General features: G+C 46.5%; 1 protein-coding gene across 2 annotated transcripts in view; it reads left to right on the plus strand.

Annotated features, from left to right (window-relative positions):
* Positions 1–23,123, plus strand: part of KIAA0930 (KIAA0930 ortholog) — a 415,468-nt gene extending 392,345 nt beyond the window's left edge. For both annotated transcript variants that reach the window (XM_069228262.1, XM_069228264.1), the window contains exon 10: positions 18,628–23,123. In XM_069228262.1, coding sequence (XP_069084363.1) covers positions 18,628–18,668 — 41 coding nt within the window. In that variant the 3' untranslated portion in view covers positions 18,669–23,123. The remainder of the gene's footprint in view (positions 1–18,627) is intronic.
* The last annotated feature ends 429 nt before the right edge of the window (positions 23,124–23,552 follow it).

Here is a 23,552-nt window from a genome sequence, read left to right on the forward strand (position 1 = left end):
CATTTACCATGATGCATTGGGGCTTACTTTTTGCTGGAGTGTGAGGCAGTGTGCTCCCTTTTTTCTTTTTGTCCAATGACTGCTCCCTTGAGCTAACGAGCTGACGAGCTCTGGTGAGGCACCTGTGCGCCAGTGAGTGGTACAGAAACCTGAGAAGACTTTTGGCGGCATTTCAAGCAACCCCACAGACTTGGCTGCTCTCTGCTGATGACGGGCTAAACCTAGAAACACGTGTCCAGAGATACACAGCACTTGCTGCACCTACTTAGGTGAAAGACTTTTGATTACTTTTTCAACACAAAACAAAGTGACTGCATTTACCATGATGCATTGGGGCTTACTTTTTGCTGGAGTGTGAGGCAGTGTGCTCCCTTTTTTCTTTTTTGTCCAATGACTGCTCCCTTGAGCTAACGAGCTGACGAGCTCTGGTGAGGCACCTGTGCGCCAGTGAGTGGTACAGGAACCTGAGAAGACTTTTGGCGGCATTTCAAGCAACCCCACAGACTTGGCTGCTCTCTACTGTTGACGGGCTAAACCTAGAAACACATGTCCAGAGATACACAGCACTTGCTGCACCTACTTAGGTGAAAGACTTTTGATTACTTTTTCAACACAAAACAAAGTGACTGCATTTACCATGATGCATTGGGGCTTACTTTTTGCTGGAGTGTGAGGCAGTGTGCTCCCTTTTTTCTTTTTGTCCAATGACTGCTCCCTTGAGCTAACGAGCTGACGAGCTCTGGTGAGGCACCTGTGCGCCAGTGAGTGGTACATAAACCTGAGAAGACTTTTGGCGGCATTTCAAGCAACCCCACAGACTTGGCTGCTCTCTGCTGATGACGGGCTAAACCTAGAATTACGTGTCCAGAGATACACAGCACTTGCTGCACCTACTTAGGTGAAAGACTTTTGATTACTTTTTCAACACAAAACAAAGTGACTGCATTTACCATGATGCATTGGGACTTACTTTTTGCTGGAGTGTGAGGCAGTGTGCTCCCTTTTTTCTTTTTGTCCAATGACTGCTCCCTTGAGCTAACGAGCTGACGAGCTCTGGTGAGGCACCTGTGCGCCAGTGAGTGGTACATAAACCTGAGAAGACTTTTAGCGGCATTTCAAGCAACCCCACAGACTTGGCTGCTCTCTGCTGATGACGGTCTAAACCTAGAAACACGTGTCCAGAGATACACAGCACTTGCTGCACCTACTTAGGTGAAAGACTTTTGATTACTATTTCAACACAAAACAAAGTGACTGCATTTACCATGATGCATTGGGGCTTACTTTTTGCTGGAGTGTGAGGCAGTGTGCTCCCTTTTTTCTTTTTGTCCAATAACATCAATATTACATTATATTGATCCTGAGGTGTTATCCTATGTGGATGACATTTATCTCACAGACAACGACCTGAACATTCATCTTGTGAGAGTCGATCAAATAATTTTGGGGTTTGCAGAAGTTGGTTATAAATTCAACTTTAAGAAAAGTAAGATCGCCTTTCTCAGTGTACTGTTCCTGGGATATGAGATATCAAACGAAGGAAAGAGCCTGGCCCTGCACTTCCTAGAAAAGTGTGCACAACTGCACCCACCAAATACGCTAAGGAAACTTCAGTCTTTACTTGGTTACTTTAATTTTGGTAGAACGTACATTCCTGACTATACACAACGCATAAAGCCACTATATGACTTAATACGTCCATACTTTTCTGGCAGACACTGGACAGTTGAACATACACGCATCCTTATGGATTTTCAACAGGACATGCTAGAAGCCAAACACTTACACACGTGTAGACAACAAGAAAAATGTAGTCATCAGAATAATTGCTGGTGCCCTTGGGTTCACGTATGTCACTTTCACTGAGGAAGATACGGTGCCCATAGCATATAAATCTCATTTATACTCAAATGCAGAGCAACGCTTTGCGCCCATAGAAAAAATTCTTACTGTAGTTCAAATGGCTGTCATAAAAGAGAGACCACTTGCCCAGGGGAAACGCATCATTGTCGTTACCCCGGTGCCGGCACTAGAGGCCGACACCAAAGCGAGCGTTCTTAATGCAAAAGCATTACACCCACGCTAGATTCAGTGGGCAACTTCTCTGACCGCTACTGTTGTAGATTATATTTTTGATCCGAAACTTCAGACACAAGATTTTCTCCAATATGAACAAGAGTGCCCTGCTCCTCTACATCTTTTACCTTTAGACAACTATGATACTGTCATTTATACTGATGGTTCAGCCCAACCAGGTGTAGGTACCAAACATCAATACTCAGCCGCTTGCGCAGCCATGAGTGGAGTGATGAAGGATGGCATTTTCCACCCTCACAATACCTACACGCAGACCCTAGGGGACTGCACAGCTCAGTTGGCTGAACTTAAAGCCCTTATTTTAGCGCTAGAAAAAACAGAGACAGGAAGACTGACTTTGATAGTCTGTGATTCATATTACTGCGTTCAGTCTTACAATGATTATCTTAATCATTGGAAACTGAACGGGTTCAGAGATTCTAAAGGGAACACCATGAAACACAAGACATTGTGGGGGAGGGTGGCTGATCTTAAGGATAAGCTACCGTGTGTCCATGTAGTACATACATTGGGCCGCCAACGTGTAGGAGTACACATTATCGGTAATACTTTAGCTGACGAAGCAGCCAAATCAGCAGTAGCTACGGCTTCTGTGGCTGAAGTGACTCGTTCCCATACAAGATTGGATAATAAAACTGTAAACTTTGCACTTGTATAGCGCACTACTCACCCGTTAGGGTCTCAAGGCGCTGTACTCATACCGCTATGGAACCCCTCCTGGTTTTCCCTGTGAGGTGCCCACTCCTGGGCACCCCCAGGGTGAAGCCAGGCATCCAAGCGCTGTTGGGGCCGTTGTGGAGATTAAGCAAGCTATTGCCCAGAGTTGCAGAGTGGGACTCATTGATTAGATTAGGCACTGAGGCGAGAATTATCTGGTCCAAGGGAATTAAGCCCAAGACCTGCCGAAGCGGGACTTGAACCCTGGTCTTGAGCCAGATCTCTGCTTCAGGGTTTGCCGCTCTAACCATTGTGCCACACTTCTCCATAATGAAATAATGACTGCTGTGAAAGCTTCGGCTGACGGCAAGTCTCTCCCGAAAGGATACCCTATGAAATATTCCTACAAAATCAGTGCACAGAATGTTGCTTATGAAACACTTCCTGGGGTTGGAGATCGAGCAATTCCCAATGAAGATTAGAGATGAGATCTAGTAAAAGCAGCGCATGAGGGTGTCGCTTCTGCTCATGCTGGTATTTCGGCCATGGTAACACTCTTACAGAAAAGAGTCTGATCTTTATCGGTACATATGCAGTTGCGGCATTCCATTCGGACCAGGGCCCAGCATTTGCCTCTAAGGCATTCAGGGACACCATTGGACGATGGGTGTTGAACTCCATTACTCCTCACCATACCATCCCGAGGGAAATTCAGTCGTGGAGAGGCGGAACCGTAATCTAAATCAGTCCTTAACAGCTAGAGTATTAGGTTCTGGCCGCAGCTGGCTTCATCACCTATTTGGAGTCCAGAGAGCACTGAACAATCTGCCATTGGTTCATATTTTTTCCACGCCCTTTGATGCACATATGGAAGTTTGCAGAATGCCAATGGACTGAATACTTTGCCCAAGACTGAGGTAGATTTGCTACCTGGTTCACCAACGGAAGAAAGTGCCTTTTTCGCAGTAGTGTTGTGAAAGGCAGTAGAACTGCTAATTGTAAACTGTTGAAACTAAGACAAATTTATTAACTGAGTTACAAAACTTGTCAGATCCAATGTTGCCACTCAGTGAGGCTCTTACAGACACCCTTATGGCAGCATGGCCCAAGCTGTGGTCATCAGTCGACCTGTTGCTGGGCATCGTAGACTGGCCCCCCAGTGGTACCAATTTTCTAAAAAGTTATCCTAGACCTGAAAGCCTGGTGCTACAACTGCTGACAAGTAAAGTCCCTCCTAATGCATTTCTGACTAATCTTGCAAATAGAGAATAGAAACTTATTGGTGCTTTCAAAATGTAATGAGCCAATACAAGGATGCTCACTGCTAGTACTGATGCTCAAAACAGTTGTCTTGGTTTGCCACTGTCTCTGCTCTGCATGCGTGAAACACAGGCGCTCTCTTTTCAAATGCTCTAAATCACTTTCCTCCAGGACAGATTAGTACTAAGGACCAAGCAACCTTCTCACTCAAAGTTGTGATACATTTTCACACTGTTCAATCTATCACTCTGCCAACGTTTTTTGTGCCATCTCACCCTTTGAAAGAGGAGAGGGTCAGTTGACTCAAATGTAAAATGACTTTGAGTTTTTACATCAACCACACAAAATAACATGGTGCAGATTATCAGCTCTTTGTGAGATTTTCTGGTACACAGAAAGGGAAGGCAATACAGAAAAGGACCCTGTCAAGATGGAAGGTCCGCTGCATCAAAATTTGCTACGTGCTATCACAAGGCTCTGGGCTCATTCCGCCAAGGCCATTACAAAAGCATTGGCAAGGGGGGGGCAGCTTTGGACCTGTACCTTGCTGCTACGTGGGCCTCATTTCACATGTTCACAAAAGACTACTGCCTTTTTGCCCTCTCAGTCCTTCAAGACGTCCTCATCTGAGTGCATTTCTCTTACTCTCCAGCTCTGGAAGGTACTTTTGTATTCTAGAGATGAAGAATCTGTGGTTAAAAGTATCCATCAGGAGAACAAGTTACTTACCTTTGGTAGTGCTCTTTCCTGTGGATAGTCTGTCTGACCACATATTCCTGACTGCCTTCCCACCTCATCATTGTGTGGTGTTGACTCTTGAACATCTCAGTATTTTACAGATTATATTTTGGCACACTGTCACCTGCAATTTGTTCAAACAGCTCCACGGTGGAGGGCACAGAAGGAGAGAGAAATAGAAACTGATGTCAGTGCTTCAGAGCCATATGGTGTTAGTCTTTCTCCAGCTCTGTACCACTATAACCAAGAGTCATCCAGGTTTTACAAAGTGTTAGTATCTTAGTGTTTGTATTCTTGTGTCCCTGTTTCATTGTCTTGGTGTCACTGCCCACTGCCATTGTCCCAGCATCAATGTTTGTGACCCTGTCAGTGTTCCAGTGTCACTGTCCTCAAAGTAATAACCCCATGTCAGCGTCTACATCCCAGTGTAGGTGTCTCTGTCTGACTGTTACTGCCCTTGTGTCAGCATTGCTGTGGGATTGTCAGTGCTGCTGTGTCAGTGTCTTAGTTGCCACTGTTGGTTGATATCCTTTTGCCAGTTCCTTAATGTTAATATTTGTAAACCATGTCAATGTTTCAGTTTCACCGTCCCCTTGTCACTGTCCACATACCTGTGTTGGTGCCCCTGTGTTTGGTTATAGTGCCCTTAGCCTATTGTCAGTCTCCCAGTGTCAGTGTCTCCATGTATCCGCATCCTGCTGTCAGCAGAGCTCTTAATTTACCCGTAGCTCATTTAGTCCAGAGTTTTTCTTACCTTTCTGGGATTAGTAGTCCTGTTGACCCTGTTGTAAGATTGGGACTACACATCCCAGAATGCAAAGAAAAAAACCTGCACTGGACCATTTACTGAAACATGCAGCTGGGTAAACTGTGAGTACTGTGTTAGTTATCCATGTTAGTGCAATGCACTTGTCTCCACAGGCCAATATATGCCACTGTCTTCATATTGTAATGTAGTGTCAGTATTCCTTATGTCTGAGTGTCCTCATGGCAGTGTCCCAGTGAGAAACTCCCCCATGCCATGTCTCAGTCTTAGTCTTTGTGCCCCAAGTCCACGTTTCAATGTCAGTGTTTGCATGCGTCAATATCCTTGTTACAGTGATCATTTACCAGGGAGCCTTTGTCAGTGTGTGAGTGCATCTCCACCATGCGATGTTCACAGTCAGCATTCCAGTGTCGGTGGTCCGCACTCATAACTAGTACTCATGGTTAGTGTCCCTGTGCCAGTGACTTGGTGTCTGTGTTGATTTGCCTGCCAGTGCCCCTCTGTCAGTGTCTCCTTGCTAGTGATCTAATGCTTCTTTGTCGTGATACCCACGTCTATGTCCCCATGGCAGTGTTGGTGCTTCTGTGGCACTATGCAAGTGACTGTGTTGGTGACCCTATTTATTTGTTGGTACCCCTGTGTCACTGTGGGACCCCCGGCTGAGTGTACTGTAGTGTTCCAGATGTCATCACAGTTGAGCCCTCTGGAGGAATCTTCTCTCCCTCCATAGCAGGTATGCTAGAAGCTTTTGGCGTTTTCAGCACAGCAGTCATTATTCTCACTCAAAATTTCCAAAATTCTCACAGAATGAATAAATAAACAACAATCAACAACAATGGATCCGAGCGCAGCTGTGTCAAAGTGTGACTTCTCAGCTGGCTAACCAGTTGCAGCATAAACAATACAAAGTCTTTTCTGTCACCAAATACTCGTAAAGTAAAAAAAGAAAAAACCTTTTCTGCGCATCCTACACAGGAGAAAATCAGCAAGTTAAATTAAAAGAATCTTGCACGTTTGTGGCAATTGTCAATTACAAATTCACAATAAAGTAGACTCCTGTTCAATACACTTTGGTTACTATACTTACCCCATTGCACAGAAGAGCAGGTGGCACCTGAAAGAAAATTGGTTAATTTAAAAAAAATCTCTATCTAGTGTGATTACGGGGCCTCGCAAATCACACTACCAGTTTGCAGACAAATTCAACAATAGTATATTGAGATCTTAGATTATGATGGGTCTGATTACGTTATTCAACGAATAATTAAATCAAGACCTTTTCAGAGCAATCCACAAAATTGACAAGTAGATCAGAACCAAAGTGATCAAACCACCAACTGATCCAAGAATCAATAGTATTTAACCAAAAATCCCATATACAGCATAACAAACCTGTTGGACTTTTGCTTATGCAGGGTCATCCCCAGTCTTTTTGCCTCCTGCCTCCTATTTTTTTTCTGACCTGTTGCTGTTGGCTTTTCAACTCTGAGCACTTTACCACTGCTAACTAGTGCTAAAGTGCATATGCTCTCCGTGTAAAATTGTATGTAATTGGTTCTCCATGATTGGCATATTTGTTTTACTGTTAAGTCCCTAGTAAAGTGCACTAGAGGTGCCAGGGCCTGTAAATCAAATGCTACTAGTGGGCCTGCAGCACTGGTTGTGCCACCCACACAAGTAACCCTGTAATCATGTCTCAGACCTGCCACTGCAGTGTCTGTAAGTGTATTTTTACACTGTAAATTCGACTTGGCAAGTGTACCCACTTGCCAGGCCTAAACCTTCCCTTTTCTTACATGTAAGGCACCCCTAAGGTAGGCCCTAGGTAGCCCCAAGGGCAGGGTGCAGTGTATGGATAAGGTGGGACATATAGTAATGTGGTTTATATGTCCTGACAGTGAAATACTGCCAATTTCGTTTTTCACAGTTGCAAGGCCTGTCTCTCTCATAGGATAACATGGGGGCTACCTTTAAATATGATTAACGTGTAGATTCCCCTAGAGAGTAGATGCACATGTGGAGTTTGGGGTCCCTGAACTCACAATTTAAAAATACATCTTTTAGTGAAGTTGATTTTGAGATTGTGCGTTTGAAAATGCCACTTTTAGAAAGTGGGCATTTTCTTGCTTAAACCATTCTGTGACTCTGCCGTGTTTGTGGATTCCCTGTCTGGCTCAGTTTGATGGTTGGGTTGTTTTTCACCTCACACCAGACAGTGACACAAAGGGAGCTGGGGTGTAATCTGCATTTCCTGATTAGCCATCTCTGCTAGGAGGGAGGGGTGGAGTGGTCACTCTCATCTGAAAGGACTGTGCCTGCCTCTGACAATGCCGGCTCCAACCCCCTGCTGTGTGTCTGATGCCTTGCCTGGGCAAGGCAGGATTTCACAAGTAGGTGTGAGTCCCCTTTGAAGAAAGGTGACTTCAAAGACTAAAATGGGTATAAGAAGGGCACCCAAATCTACAGACTTTAGAAACACTTCTGGAACCAAGAGGAACCTCTGCCTGGAGAAGAGCTGATAGCTGAGGAAGACGTGCTGCCCTGCCTGTGACTGTGCTTTGTGGAGCTTTCCTGCAGTGCTGCTTCTGCCAGAGTAAGAGGGCAAAGACTGGACTTTGTGTGCCTTCCATCTTGTGAAGAAATCTCCAAGGGCTTGATTTAGAGCTTGCCTCCTGTTGTTTGAAGTCTCAGGGACCGCAAAGACTTCTATCTGCCAGCACCTGGAGTCTCTGGAGAGACTCCTGCTCTGACAAAGTGGTACCCTATCCAGTCACTGGGCCCTTGAAAGGAAAGCTGGTGGAATCCAAGGAAATCGACTTCGGACGACTTCAGACCGACGCCGCTGCTGAATCCGGTGACGCCGCCTGCACCTGACGCCGTGACCTTCGCTGGAACGTGACGCTCTTCTCAGGCCCGACGCTGCAGCAGCCCTGCTGAAGTCCGCGACTCCGTGGAAGTCGCCGCACCACGTCGTGACCGACGCCGCTTGAAGTGCACGGATTCAACGTTTCGCACAGACGCCGCGATTCCCGACTTCGCGCATCGGCTTGTTTTCACTCTTCACCAAAGGTACTGTACTTGGGGGTCTACACGACTCCGTGTCCGGCGCCGCTGGTGTCGGCTTGTTGGGAACGACTCCGTCACGACGCCGTGTTAACATCTCATTGAAGCATTTTTGTTTCTAAGCGCTATTTTTGAGTTTAATCTTTAAAAATTCATAACTTGACTTGTGTATGTTGGATTTTTGTTGTTTTGGTCTTGTTTTGTTTAGATAAATATCTCCTATTTTTCTAAACCGGTGTTGTGTTATTTTGTAGTGTTTTCATTAAGTTACTGTGTGTGTTGGTACAAATACTTTACACCTAGCACTCTGAGGTTAAGCCTACTGCTCTGCCAAGCTACCAAGGGGGTAAGCAGGGGTTAGCTGAGGGTGATTCTCTTTTACCCTGACTAGAGTGAGGGTCCTTGCTTGAACAGGGGGTAACCTGACTGTCAACCAAAGACCCCATTTCTAACAAAACCAAACATTCAAGTACACATCCCATAATCAAATCAAATCAAATCATTAACATTTATAAAGCGAGCTACTCACCCGTGCGGGTCTCAAGGCGCTAGGGGAAAAAGGGGGGGGTTATCGCTGTTCGAACAGCCAGGTCTTTAGGAGTCTCCGGAAAGCGGAGTGGTCCTGGGTGGTCCTGAGGCTGGTGGGGAGGTAGTTCCATGTCTTGGCCGCCAGGAAGGAGAAAGATCTCCCACCCGCCGTGGAGCGGCGGATGCGAGGGACAGCAGCGAGTGCGAGGCCAGAGGAGCGGAGGAGGCGGGTGGGGACGTAGAAGCTGAGGCGTCTGTTGAGGTATTCCGGTCCCTTGTCGTAGAGGGCTTTGTGTGCGTGGGTGAGAAGTCGGAAGGTGATCCTTTTGCTGACAGGGAGCCAATGCAGGCGTCTCAGGTGTGCGGAGATGTGGGTGCTGCGGGGTATGTCGAGGATGAGGCGGGCCGATGCGTTTTGAATGCGTTGCAGGCGATTTTGGAGTTTGGCTGTGGTCCCGGCGTAGAGGGTTTTGCCGTAGTCCAGGCGGCTCGTGACGAGGGCGTGGGTCACGGTTTTTCTGGTGTCGGCGGGGATCCAGCGGAAGATCTTGCGGAGCATGCGGAGGGTGAGGAAGCAGGCAGAGGACACGGCGTTGACTTGCTTGGTCATGGTGAGAAGAGGGTCCAAGATGAAGCCGAGGTTGCGGGCGTGGTCTGTGGGGGTCGGTGCGGTGCCGAGGGCCGTGGGCCACCAGGAGTCGTCCCAGGCAGACGGGGTGTTGCCGAGGATGAGGACTTCCGTTTTTTCAGAGTTCAGCTTTAGGCGGCTGAGCCTCATCCAATCTGCGACGTCCTTCATACCCTCTTGTAGGTTCATCTTGGTGCTGGCGGGGTCCTTGGTGAGGGAGAGTATAAGTTGGGTGTCGTCGGCGTAGGAGGTGATGATGATGTCGTGCTTGCGTACGATGTTGGCGAGGGGGCTCATGTAGACATTGAAGAGTGTCGGGCTGGGTGATGAGCCTTGGGGTACGCCGCAGATGATCTCGGTGGGTTCTGAGCGAAACGGAGGGAGGTAAACTCTTTGGGAACGGTTTGAGAGGAAGGAGGCGATCCAGTCCAGGGCCTGGCCTTGGATCCCGGTGGAACGGAGGCGGGTGATTAGGGTGCGGTGACAGACGGTGTCAAAGGCAGCCGAGAGGTCGAGCAGAATGAGGGCGACTGTTTCACCATTGTCCATCAGGGTTCTGATGTCGTCAGTGACTGAGATGAGGGCGGTTTCAGTGCTGTGGTTGGTTCGGAATCCGGTTTGTGAGTGGTCGAGCAGGTTGTTGTCTTCCAGGAAGGTGGTCAGCTGTTTGTTGACGGTCTTCTCTATTACTTTGGCTGGGAAAGGCAGAAGAGAGATGGGGCGGAAGTTTTTTAGGTTGCTCGGGTCAGCCGTAGGTTTCTTTAGTAGGGCGTTGACTTCGGCGTGTTTCCAGCATTCGGGAAAGGTAGCAGAAGAAAAAGAAGAGTTGATGACGGTCTGGAGGTGCGGGGCGATGATGTCGTCGGCTTTGTTAAAGATGAAGTGCGGGCAGGGGTCCGAAGGGGCGCCGGAGTGGATAGAGTTCATGATGGATTTGGTTTCTTCCGTGTTGATGTGGGACCAGTTGTTGAGGGTGATGGCCGTGGATGCCGGTTCGGTGGTGTATGGGTGGGTCTGGTGTCCGAAGCTGTCGTGGAGGTCGCTAATCTTGCGATGGAAGAAAGTGGCGAGGGATTCACACAGATCCTGTGAGGGCGTGACGGCGTTGGCGTTGGCGCTGGGGTTGGAGAACTCCTTGACGATGCTGAAGAGTTCTCTGCTGTTGTGTCTGTTTTTGTCCAGTCTGTCGGTGAAAAAGTTCCTTTTGGCAGCGCGGATCAGGTGGTGGTGTTCGTGGGTAGCGTTCTTGAGGGCGGTCATGTTGTCAGCGGTGCGGTCCTTGCGCCAGGCTTTCTCTAGGGCGCGACAAGTTTTCTTTGATTCTTTGAGGGTGTCAGAGAACCAGAGAGGTTTTTTGGTGTTGGTCTGTCGATGCGTGCGTTTGAGGGGAGCAAGGATGTCTGCGCAGTTGGAGATCCAGTTTGTGAGGTTGAGGGCTGCGTCGTTGGGGTCGGTGGTGAGGGTGGGTTGGTTGGCGGCGAGTGCGGAGAAGAGTTGCTCTTCGGGGATCTTGTTCCACTGTCGACGAGGGATGGGTTGGGTGCGGAGGTGGTGGGTCTCGTGTCGGAATGTGAAGTGGACGCAGCTGTGGTCGGTCCAGTGTAGGGCGGAGGCGTGGCTGAAGAAGACGTGTTTGCTGGCGGAGAAGATGGGATCAAGCGTGTGTTCGGCGATGTGGGTGGCGGTGTTCACCAGTTGTTTGAGGCCGAGGTTGGCGAGGTTGTCGAGCAGGGTGGTGGTGTTGGGGTCGTTGTTTTGTTCCAGATGGAAGTTGAGGTCACCTAGGAGGATGTAGTCCGGCGAGGCGAGGGCGTGCGGGGAGATGAAGTCGGCGATGGCGTCGCTGAAAGGGGCGTGTGGCCCGGGAGGACGGTAGACGAGGGATCCTCTGAGGGTGGTCCTCGGATCGGTGCGAATCTGAAAATGCAGGTGTTCAGCGGCGAGAGGGGTGTCTTCGGTGGAGGTGGTGACGCTGATGGAGTCTTTGAAGACGATGGCGATACCTCCTCCTACCTGGTTGGTGCGGTCTTTTCTGGAGATCTTGTAGCCTTCGGGGATGGCAGTGGCGATGTCAGGGGCCGAGGAGGCGTTCATCCAGGTCTCCGTGATGAAGGCGACGTCCGGTGCTATGGAGTCCAGGAGGTCCCAGAGTTCAATGGCGTGTTTGTGGACGGAGCGAGCGTTGACTAGGATGCACTTGAGGTGGTTGATGGCGCGTGGGCTTGTGGTCGTGGTTGTTGCGTGGTGGAAGGTGCGTTTGCAGGAGTTGCAGGCGAAGGGTCCATGGGTGCGTTTGGGGTGAGCTTGGAAGCAGGTGTTGGAGCGTCCTGGGTTGAGGGTGTGGAGGGTGGTGGGGTCGTAGCGGGTCAGTGGGGCTTGGGAGAGCTGGGGACCAGGGGTCGTGGCGCTGGGCGCGGGCCAGGCGCAGACGGGCTTGCCTCTGGCGCGCCTCCGGCGCGCCAGTCACACAGCCATATGAGGTAGGAGGGGGGGAGGGGTCAGGTGGGGGCGAATGGGAGCTGGGGGGCGTGCAGGAGGTCGCGGCGGGAAAGCGCGAGGGAGGGGGGACAGGTAGAGTGAGAAGAGCTGGGGGAGGGGGGGGAGTGTTAGGAGTTTTAGGAGATAAGGGAGAAAGATAGGAGTAGGGTTGAGAAGATAGGGGAGGGGGGGTTGTAGAAGTGGGTGAGGAGTGAGAGGATAGGAAGATAGGTAATAGAGGGGGTGAGGGAGGGGGGGAGATAGAGAAATAGATAGAGAAAATACAGGGAGTGCAGAATTATTAGGCAAATGAGTATTTTGACCACATCATCCTCTTTATGCATGTTGTCTTACTCCAAGCTGTATAGGCTCGAAAGCCTACTACCAATTAAGCATATTAGGTGATGTGCATCTCTGTAATGAGAAGGGGTGTGGTCTAATGACATCAACACCATATATAAGCGGTGCATAATTATTAGGCAACTTCCTTTCCTTTGGCAAAATGGGTCAAAAGAAGGACTTGACAGGCTCAGAAAAGTCAAAAATAGTGAGATATCTTGCAGAGGTATGCAGCACTCTTAAAATTGCAAAGCTTCTGAAGCGTGATCATCGAACAATCAAGCGTTTCATTCAAAATAGTCAACAGGGTCGCAAGAAGCGTGTGGAAAAACCAAGGCGCAAAATAACTGCCCATGAACTGAGAAAAGTCAAGCGTGCAGCTGCCACGATGCCACTTGCCACCAGTTTGGCCATATTTCAGAGCTGCAACATCACTGGAGTGCCCAAAAGCACAAGGTGTGCAATACTCAGAGACATGGCCAAGGTAAGAAAGGCTGAAAGACGACCACCACTGAACAAGACACACAAGCTGAAACGTCAAGACTGGGCCAAGAAATATCTCAAGACTGATTTTTCTAAGGTTTTATGGACTGATGAAATGAGAGTGAGTCTTGATGGGCCAGATGGATGGGCCCGTGGCTGGATTGGTAAAGGGCAGAGAGCTCCAGTCCGACTCAGACGCCAGCAAGGTGGAGGTGGAGTACTGGTTTGGGCTGGTATCATCAAAGATGAGCTTGTGGGGCCTTTTCGGGTTGAGGATGGAGTCAAGCTCAACTCCCAGTCCTACTGCCAGTTCCTGGAAGACACCTTCTTCAAGCAGTGGTACAGGAAGAAGTCTGCATCCTTCAAGAAAAACATGATTTTCATGCAGGACAATGCTCCATCACACGCGTGGCTGGCAAGAAAGGGTATAAAAGAAGGAAATCTAATGACATGGCCTCCTTGTTCACTTGATCTGAACCCCATTGAGAACCTGTGGTCCATCATCAAATATGAGATTTACAAGGAGGGAAAACAGTACACCTCTCTGAACAGTGTCTGGGAGGCTGTGGTTGCTGCTGCACGCAATGTTGATGGTGAACAGATCAAAACACTGACAGAATCCATGGATGGCAGGCTTTTGAGTGTCCTTGCAAAGAAAGGTGGCTATATTGGTCACTGATTTGTTTTTGTTTTGTTTTTGAATGTCAGAAATGTATATTTGTGAATGTTGAGATGTTATATTGGTTTCACTGGTAATAATAAATAATTGAAATGGGTATATATTTTTTTTTGTTAAGTTGCCTAATAATTATGCACAGTAATAGTCACCTGCACACACAGATATCCCCCTAACATAGCTAAAACTAAAAACAAACTAAAAACTACTTCCAAAAATATTCAGCTTTGATATTAATGAGTTTTTTGGGTTCATTGAGAACATGGTTGTTGTTCAATAATAAAATTAATCCTCAAAAATACAACTTGCCTAATAATTCTGCACTCCCTGTAGATAGGGAAATCGATAGATAGGGAAAAAGATAGAGAGATAGGAAGATAGGAGGAGGTGGAGAGTGAGGGAGTTAGATAGTGGGATAGAGAGATAGAGAGATAGGTAGATAGGAGGAGTGAGGGAGGTAGATAGTGAACGGGTTAGATAGGAGAGATAGAGAGGGGGATGCGAGTGGGGGAGGGGGATGAGGCAGGAGCAGGAGGGCGTCCGCTGGGAGAAGAGGACGGAGGAGGCAGAAGAGCCGAAGACAAGAAGAACAGAAGACAAGAAGAACAGAAGACAAGAAGAACAGAAGACAAGAAGAACAGAAGAACAGAAGAAAGGAAGATCAGAAGACCGGAAGGAGAGAAGAAAGGAAGACCGGAAGAACACAGAAGAACATAGAAGAACACAGAAGAACACAGAAGAAGATACAGAAAAACGAAGAACAGAGGGCAGAAGACCACAGAAGAAGATTATGAAGAAGAGAAGAAGAGTGAAGACGGGGGAAAGAAGAGTACAGAAGAAGTTTACAGACGAGGAGCGAGGAGGAAGAACAGAAGAACAGAGAAGAAGAAAAGAAGAAAAGAAGCAGGAGCAGGAGAGAGGGTGAGTAGCGCGGGGCAGAGCGAGGGGCTGGGAGGGGGGGGGTACTTACTGAGAGGTGGGTCTCAGGAACTCAGGAACCTGGAGGAGCTGCAGCGGCAGGTGGAGCAACCTTCCCTTGGGTCAAGGGTCGCTACCACTGTTGCGCAGCGGCCGCCATATGAGGTAGGAGGGGGGGGAGGGGTCAGATGAGGGCGAATGGGAGCTGGGGGGCGGGGGCGTGCAGGAGGTCGCGGCGGGAAAGCGCGAGGGAGGGGGGGACAGGTAGATTGAGAAGATCTGGGGGAGGGGGGTTTAAGGGTGGAGGGGGGTGAGTGTTAGGAGGTTTATAATGCATCACTAATACCATGAATGTTTATTACAAAAGTTCAAAAAGTACCCTGCAGAAATTGTAAAATGCAGGGGCAGTAAATCGCGCATAAAACATTGTTATGAAGGCTCTCTATAAAAGGTACAATGTAGAATAATAGGGAGAATCAGAAACAGACTAAGTACCAAATGTGCAGCGAGATCAGAAAGAGGTCAAACAGCATGCCTAGTGCAGAGAAATGTTCTCTGGCTCACTCCTAAAATCAAGGGTTTATGTAGGAAATGTCCCTGTAGAAATACACGGAAACTGCAGAATCATTGTGGTGTGTGTAAAGAAATACATTGTCAACCAATCAGAATAAGTATTTTTTTTTTTTTAAATCATCATACAGCCTTACCGAATATGCACTAGCTCACTACATGAATATTGATTCAGCCCCCTCTGTCCTAATGTCATCTGGAGGTGTTAGAACAAATTTGTTACATAAACAACAGTGAACCATTGTGAATGAATGTAATACTACCTGCAAGCAGAAGATCCTTGGAAAAATTTTACATTAGTGAGACCATGCTACAGACCCTTCTTTGAGAACAGTGTCATTCAGAAATAAACAAAATATGACTTTCTTAACTACATGCAGCAAAAATAATAAAGCACAAACAGTATGAGACATCTTTTTTTAACAAGGTGGCTTTGATGCCCAACTGAGGCCTAGTTTGCATAAGTGAAGCAAATGCACTTTAACAGGTCATGTCGACATTGTTACAAAAAGCGATAGCTCCTTCTCAGTATACACTTATCAACTGGAGTGTAGATTACTTGCTCAGCACATTGTTAATAATTCAAATTATTGATTATTACATGAAAGCTACAAGATAAGGGCTAGTAAGTTAACGCATAGGTCTATTATTTTAAATGTAGCACAGGTAAGTATCTATTTAATTATAACTTGACACTTAGTTTAGTAAAGTTATAATAACAAGATGATGAGAAGCTGACTGGTTTTCCAAATATTCCTTGCTATTGTAGGTCTGACATCTTGGGCGGATGAGGCTTTAACTAGAGGTGGACAAGCCAATGAAGAGTCAAGCCAGGCTCGAGCCTGAAGCCTGGCTTTGGCTCAGCTCAAGGTCCTGTTGGAATTTCAAACCCATAATGAGTCGAACATTGATGTGGCTTTCACCTGCCACCCTCTGTGTTAACCAGAATATGGCATTATAGCCAAAACTGCTGACTTTGGAACTGAGAACTCAGGTTTGAGTCTCTGTGTCGGCTTAAGATACTGCGATTCTGGGCAAACCATTTAATAGTCCTGTGCCTAAAAAAAAAAAATGCAACCTTCTGTATCGTAACTGACGCTCATGTAAAGCACTCTAGTACATTTGGGCCGAGTTTGCGCTACATAAAAACTGCAGGAAAATACACACAGAGATAAGAATATAGCATTAACATAAAAAGGCGAGACAAATTAATACCTATTTAGTACCTGATTTTTACAAAGTGAAACTAGAAAACCTGTATAATTAAATTGGGTGATCATAGGCACATATTTTATTTCACCAGAACTTTTTTTTCTTCATTTTCTAAACAAACTTTATTGTAGTTTTTTTATCATGTGGTATACAATCAATATCAGGAAGGAGTGGGTGGCCAACAAGAGCAGAGCATCACATTTATCGCTTATAAACTCAAATAAGTGTCCATCATAAGGTTCTATTGTGGTAATGTCCGGGGATCACCTAGCATAATAAGTAATAAAATAGCTTATTCAAGTTATGAAGCTCTGGTCGTCATGCAATTGGGCGTTTAACGATTCCAAGTAAAGATCCCATGTCATGGCGATTGGTGGCTTCCTGAGCCCACAGTATTCATCTCTGACTTTCCGCTGCACCCCAAAGCAAAACCTCCTCATGCCCAGTAGTCCACAGCGAGCGTGGAATGACTTCCAACGCCTAGTAATTTGTCACTTTGCCAACAGAAGGGCCAGGTCAACAAATCATGACAGGATTTTATTCTGTTTAGGGTGAGGCAATAATCCAAGGAGACTGTGTTCTACAGTATCCCATTGGGGAGTTCCTGTCAGGTCTGACAGTGAATTATGTATGCTGATCAAATAGGGTTTGATGGTGGGGCAAGTCTACATCATGTGCAATAAATCCATCTGTTCAGAAGTCGCGGCCTGTGGCAAAAAGAAGGGGCAGGGCGGCGCGGGGTGCATAAATAAAAATTAAATAAAAAATAAAATAACCACTTACCTCCTCTTTTGCTGGCGCGCCGCTTCTCTGCCCCTCGTAGCTCCAGGCTGCAGCCACAGGCTCCCAGCCTGCCTTGCGGCCAATCCTGACGCTGCTCAAAGCAGCATCAGTATTGGCTGGGAGCGCCCAGCCAGGGTGCTCCCAGGCAGACTGGGGAGCCTGTGCAGGCTCTCTCCCGGAGAGAGCCTACTGCGCAGGTGTGTTTGGCCAGCCCGAGATTGCAGGCTGTGAGGAATTGCCATTCTTTATCATTCAGAACTCTATTCGTGTCCTCTTCCCAGAGTGTGCGGAGCGGGCTGAGAGAAACTTGTATGTGTGTACTTAGTCCCCTATATAACCATTTAACCAAGTGCCGTCCGGAGCCCATTCCATGCTGTATAAATGAGTGCGCTTCGGGTTCTATGCCATTTGGAGCCGGACGTTTCCGAATGTATCGGGAAGTATTAGCGTGTGTTTAAAAAAAAGTGACATGGTTAAATTATAAGTTTGGATCAGGTCTTGGCATGACATTAGTTTCCCAGTGGTAAATAGGTCTCCCAATGTGCAGGGTACAAGCACCAGTGAAGCAAGTGGGCCCGTCAGTGTTGGCAACCCTTGCAGTGGTATGCTTGGCGCATACTGCGATGTCGAGGTCGGGTATCTGAGAGTCTGTCTCCAATACATAAGGGCGTTTCTCCTTCTTTCTTCATAATTGCGAATGAAAGTGTGAGTTCAGAATGCCAGCTGTACAAAAACCTATTAAGTATGATTTAATAGACTATAATCCTGTTCATAAGAATCTGGGCCGTATAAAGGGTTCACAATAAAGCTGTCTTGCCTCTTAGTTTACTAATGGCAGTGACTTAACAAAGGCCACCGAATCCCTCGCGGTGCGGGGTGAGCGAGCTTCAGGGGGGCCCCCTCAGCACAGTACACTGTGCACCTGTGGCAGGCCTTTGGCTGGGACCAGGTGGGAGAGGGGCCCATCCAGGTACTTTGCTAGGAGCCCCCTCAAGCTTCCTTATGCCACTGACTAATGGCACTGTAGCCAGGGCAGTGGCGGGGCAGGAATGATTCTAGGGTCATGTTTAGAAACTAGCACTATTATTAAGTGCATCTCAGTGCAGTGCTATAATGAGACTGTTCAAGGCGCCAACATATTAAACAAAAACACTTTTTTGAACTTTGACCAGCCTTTACCTTGTTTAAACGCAAAGCTTGTTGTGTGATTTACATAGCAAACACTTTCAGGGCTCTGCTCGTGCACGGGCTCTAACAGCCAGGCCAGGCCCTTGGCTCGGCTCTACCGCTCACCTCTAGCTTTAATGCTGTATGTTCGCGGTATTTTTGTAGTATTTGTAGTTGAGTCGTAACCTTTACTTTTGATTGTCATTATCTTTTTACAATTCTTCTTATTGCGGAGATATAAATGTATGTTTTATGTTCTTGTAGATATCCTGGAGGTGCGACAGAAGCCCATCCTGATGTCATAGCAGAGAACTGGCCTTGCCTTGGAACCTTGCTGCCAAGTGCCTCATAACCAGACCTGCGTTGGTTTTCTGTGACAATACTACCACCTAGTGTCAGGAGCACGTACGTGCAGAGAGAAAAAAAAGGGAAGTCTTCAAGAATACCAGCCAATCAAAAGTGCCTCTTTATTCTTTATACTGCAGTCGAAGAGAGTGCGGTCGAAGAGAATGCGTACTGTATTTCTCTTCATAGTGTTCTGGAAGAGGACTTAACAAAAAGAGAAAAGGGGCTGCGATAAAAATAACAACGTAAATGCTTTACGAACAATTTACTACGATGTTTACTTTATAACAGAGACAATGCAACAAAATGTACGTAATATGTGCTGACATTTATATATGCTTTGGTAAGAAATTGACTTAGAGTTTCCAAATGTACCAATGAACTTGATTTGATTACTGTACATAGACGAACCCGATCTGTTCTGTCACACTCACTTCCGGGGCAGAGGCTGTGTCAATCTGTTACTGTTGAGCGCGCGCTTGAGTGCGCCACAGTTCACCGAGGGTCCTTTCAGTTCTCAAGACAGTTTAAAAGTCTGGATCATGTTGCAATTCCGTATGTGTTGGTAACATACTGCTACAATGGGTGAAAGCGATTGTTTGGAAGAAATCGCTAGAGTTAACATACTAATGACCTGAGGGCCTCATTGGAGTTAGCAGCGAGCAGAGGGCATGGTATCAGAAGGTATGAACAGGCAGCAGTTTCTTGAGCAGGTGTAGCTACAACCAGAGGCACTAAACCCAAATGATTCCGTTTTAGACGAACACTATGACCAGTTAACCAGAGCAAATGGTTTAGGGGTACAAGAGGGATCACACAGTATTGAAAACACGAATATGCATTAAGGAGGCTTGCTTTTTTAGAAGTTCAGTACTGTTTTTTCTGGGCAACATCTTCACTGGTCTTTTCTGTAAAGTTTGCACTCCCACGACTGTGAAACCAGGGGAATCTCTTGGAGTGCACCTAGAACAGCACTGACAGGACGAGATCCAGTCGTTTGGTCACTGTCAGATTATTGTGCATGGTAAACTGTCAATCAAAAAGCGCTGTTTTTCAAAGGTGCATCCTCAGCTAGAGCCTATTCATAGACTTCCAGAGTTGGTTAACAAGATGTCGAAATTCCTCAAATTCTCTACTCTGCACAGACTGTCGGACGACATTGCCTGTTCATTTGTATTTAATCAGGTGGAATGTATCTGCTCTAGGTGAGACCACCCACCAGAGGGACCAGTGAGCATCGGACCTCAGCCTAGTGAAGCACTGAATACAAGCCTGTATGACATGCTTTCATGTTCTAGGAAGAGGCAGCTGAGCTGCCAGCCCGTGCATCTGACAGATAGCATACACAGTGATAGAGCAGGACAAAACGCAGGAGCAATCACTGTCTGGTTCAAATATAAATGTGACTGCCTCAGGGAAATGGGCAGATTGGGGTTTAAAAGAACCATATCTGCCTAATCATGAAATGTTACTGAACCTACAACTCATTCCCGCATTGCTGGGATGGCACTGCTTTAACAAGAAATGCAACATATAGTCTTAAGGTGCTTAACATTGGGTCCTATTCGGCTCTTGAATTTGATAAAGATAACTTTGTCACTGCATTTGTTTTGAGTCAAAGTGTGTGGGAAAGAGATTCTAGCTTGGGCTAGTTGCTTACAGTTGTAATCCAGTTGCGACTCAAAAGAAACAGCCACTCACCATGGTCTATTAAACTGCACTAAACAAAGTAACCTATTCAAAAGAGGTTTGGGTGTATGAAACCAAAAAGGAGTGCACGTGACTGAAGTCAGGTGGCTTAAGTCCAATAGTTCAGCTTTCTTTTAGATTGAATTGACGTAGACCAGCTGCTTCTTTAGTTCTGAATAACTGATTTTAAGTTTTGATAAAACAGACTCTAGAAACTTTATAGTAGGACACTAAAACAGTATTATGGGAGTGTGGCCAAGAGAGAAAAATTAGCCATATGCAGAACAGTAATTCTTGACATGCAGGAGCTGGTGTGACTGACATTTATAAAAAGCTTCCAATGTGTTGGTCTCACCACTTTCTGTAAACACAGAAACAGAATTTGTTGACAGATACGTCATGGGAAATGGTAGGCAATAAAAATGTACAATCACACAGTAATTTGGGCAGTCAGCACTCTTCTCAGAGGTAAGCAGTATCTTTCCTTATTAGATTTCAGACCTTGTCTGCATTTGGATCAGAGGTTGTCACGGCTCCTAGACTTTGCTGGCATGCGTGCCTTTGGTTCATTGATACTGATGTCTGTGCTTGGCACCAGATGTACCCATTCAGCAAAATGGATAGAATGATAATGGAAAGGGTAATAAAGAATAGGAAGTGCATTATTGTGTTGGACGGCGAGAAGCATCTGCGAACAGTTTATTCTAGCCTCCATTCAGCACTCCAGTTACAGTAGAGCAGCAGTGCAATTAAGGACACATTATCTTGTGCTGCTCACATTGCCTCTGAGTGTAGAGAAATAATGTTTATCTGTGGGGCAAGCATTTTCTGCCTGTGACGTTTCACCTTATTATTTAAGGTGCCAGACTTGTTCCAGGCACTATAGCTTTGCATCAATTAAAACTATTTGCTTAGACCCAATTGGTGAAAAGCCTTGAAAATATAATGCCAAAGCGCAGCAGCAAGGGAAGGACTCGTCTCGTGATCGTTGAGTACATCATTGCTGGTCCCTCTACGAACGACTCTACCAGTTGTCAACCCATATCTTGGCTTACAGCTCGGGCCATTAAAATATTGTGAGCTTGCATCCTTAGGATTGAAGTAGAGTTGAAGAGTATCCCTCTAACAGCTTCCACGTGGTCTGATTGGACAGACCACTGACATTCTTAGTGGTCCCTTTTGTGTAATGCGGACACAGTAAAACAAACAAAAAGTGGTAATGATTTCAAGAAGCACCTACCAGTTTCAGCCCTGAGAGTGAAGAAGGCAACAGAACCCAAAACCAAGACTATGACTCGTTATGTAAGAACAAGTGAGTGTCTGTACTTCTTCAAAAATTGTTTGTTGCGCCATTGGGTCCTATCTTCTTCGAGAACCTGATCCCCACCAGTGCGTCTTGCACACTAAGATGCAGTGTAATGTGGCATATCTTCTTTATGATGGGAGCTTTGAGGCGGCTGCCTGCCCCATCGAGCTTTAAACTGAACTAGGGTTTAGGGCGCATAGCAGCTTGGGAGTCAGCGTGCATTTTGTGGCTCTTTAGGGCGTATGTGTTCTCTTTCTGCCTCGGTTACCATGGCCTTTTTAGAAACATATAGGTTTGTGATGGGGGGATTCAAATGATAGAGCTGCTTTACAAATACTGTGATGTGCTACCAGTGATATAGAAGGTGCTACATTATTTGGAGTTCTTTTAGTCGCTTTGCTACAGTTGAACATTTTTTTGTATGGTCATTTCAGTATTTTTGTAAGGAATGAAAATGAAGATACTGCACAGTTACTTTGTGCTTGAAAAGAAAGACTTGGGTGGTTGTCCTGCTAGTGCCTCCTGCACTCGATAAAAGACAGACGGAGGCTGCCTTATTCTCGGCCGTGGCTGGTCTCCCACTAGCGTGGGAGTGGTTGAAAGAGGCCGAAAGTGGAAATAAATGAGGCTGCTCAACGCCGACGGACCGGAAGAGGCGGGGCTGCTAAGCGCCAACTGGCCGGAAGAGGCAGAGCGGCGGAAGGAGGCTGCCTGGTGTTCCGCGTGGGCTGCCTTTCCACTCATCGACGGAAGCGGTGGGCAGGTTGCGCAGGTCTGCCAGCTCCTTACTCATCGGACTGGACAGAAGTGTTCACTTGGGGTGATCACCACGCGTGTTGCGGTGTCCCCCCCCCCACCACCATGTTGCGTGTCGAATGACCCAGGCAAATGTATCAAGTGGTTTCATCCTTACTTTCCCATGCCAGCCCCTAGGTTGATTATTCTGTCTTTAAGACTGGACTTCTGTGGAGGACTGCTGATTCTTTCTCGGTCTCTTTTCTGTCGACGTTTCGCTTTTGTGTTTCCGGTTTTATGTCCTTTTTTTAGGTTTGTTTAATGAATGGCATTGCCTGGCTTATTAATCACGTATTTTCCAGCGTGGAGGATTTCTTTTTTATTTCCCCTTTTTTCTTTAATTTGTATTGGGTCTTTTTTCTACTCTTTATTTTGTGATGTTTTGTCTATTATATTCATTTCCTACCTCCTGTGTCATCGCTGTTTCTTAAGAATTCGTCCTGTGCTTTCATGTTTTCTTGTTCATTCTTTGCATTTCTTATCACTTCTTTTCCGTGTGTGTCTGCCGCAATCTTAAGTTTCTTTCCTGTTGTTGTGTATCTATGTTAAGTAATATGTTCTTTTGTAAAATTGTCTTCAATCATCAGGAAGGAGTGATGATCAAATAAACTTTAGTCTATGTAGACCCACTGCTTTCTATGCTCTTTGCTTAGGGTATTTGATTTCTGTTGTTTGCCTCAGTAGGTTTCACGCGGTCGCTTTGCGCCTGCCAAAAATCTGTTATTCATTGTCACGATAATGAGCATCCTTTTTGGAGGCAGAATAGGATAATTTCTCCCATTAGAAGTCATTTTCTTTCCCATTTCTGTCCATGATTGTCTTTTTTCCTTCGGATCAAATCAATATAATGCATTGAGATCAGACTGGGGAGGGAGAGGGAAGTTATTACTATAATAAAGACTTTGAGATAAATGTCACAGGACGGAAGTTTGCCTGGCAAATGGTTCTTGGAAATGGGCCACCACGCATATAGTCTTTTGTGAAATTGCCAGGCCCGCGGGTAACGCTGAGCTGTCAGACTGCGGCAGAGGCGCCCAGCAGAACCGAACAATCA

The sequence above is a fragment of the Pleurodeles waltl genome, chromosome 4_1 (assembly GCF_031143425.1).
Source record: "Pleurodeles waltl isolate 20211129_DDA chromosome 4_1, aPleWal1.hap1.20221129, whole genome shotgun sequence".
NCBI classification, from domain to species: Eukaryota; Metazoa; Chordata; class Amphibia; order Caudata; family Salamandridae; genus Pleurodeles; species Pleurodeles waltl.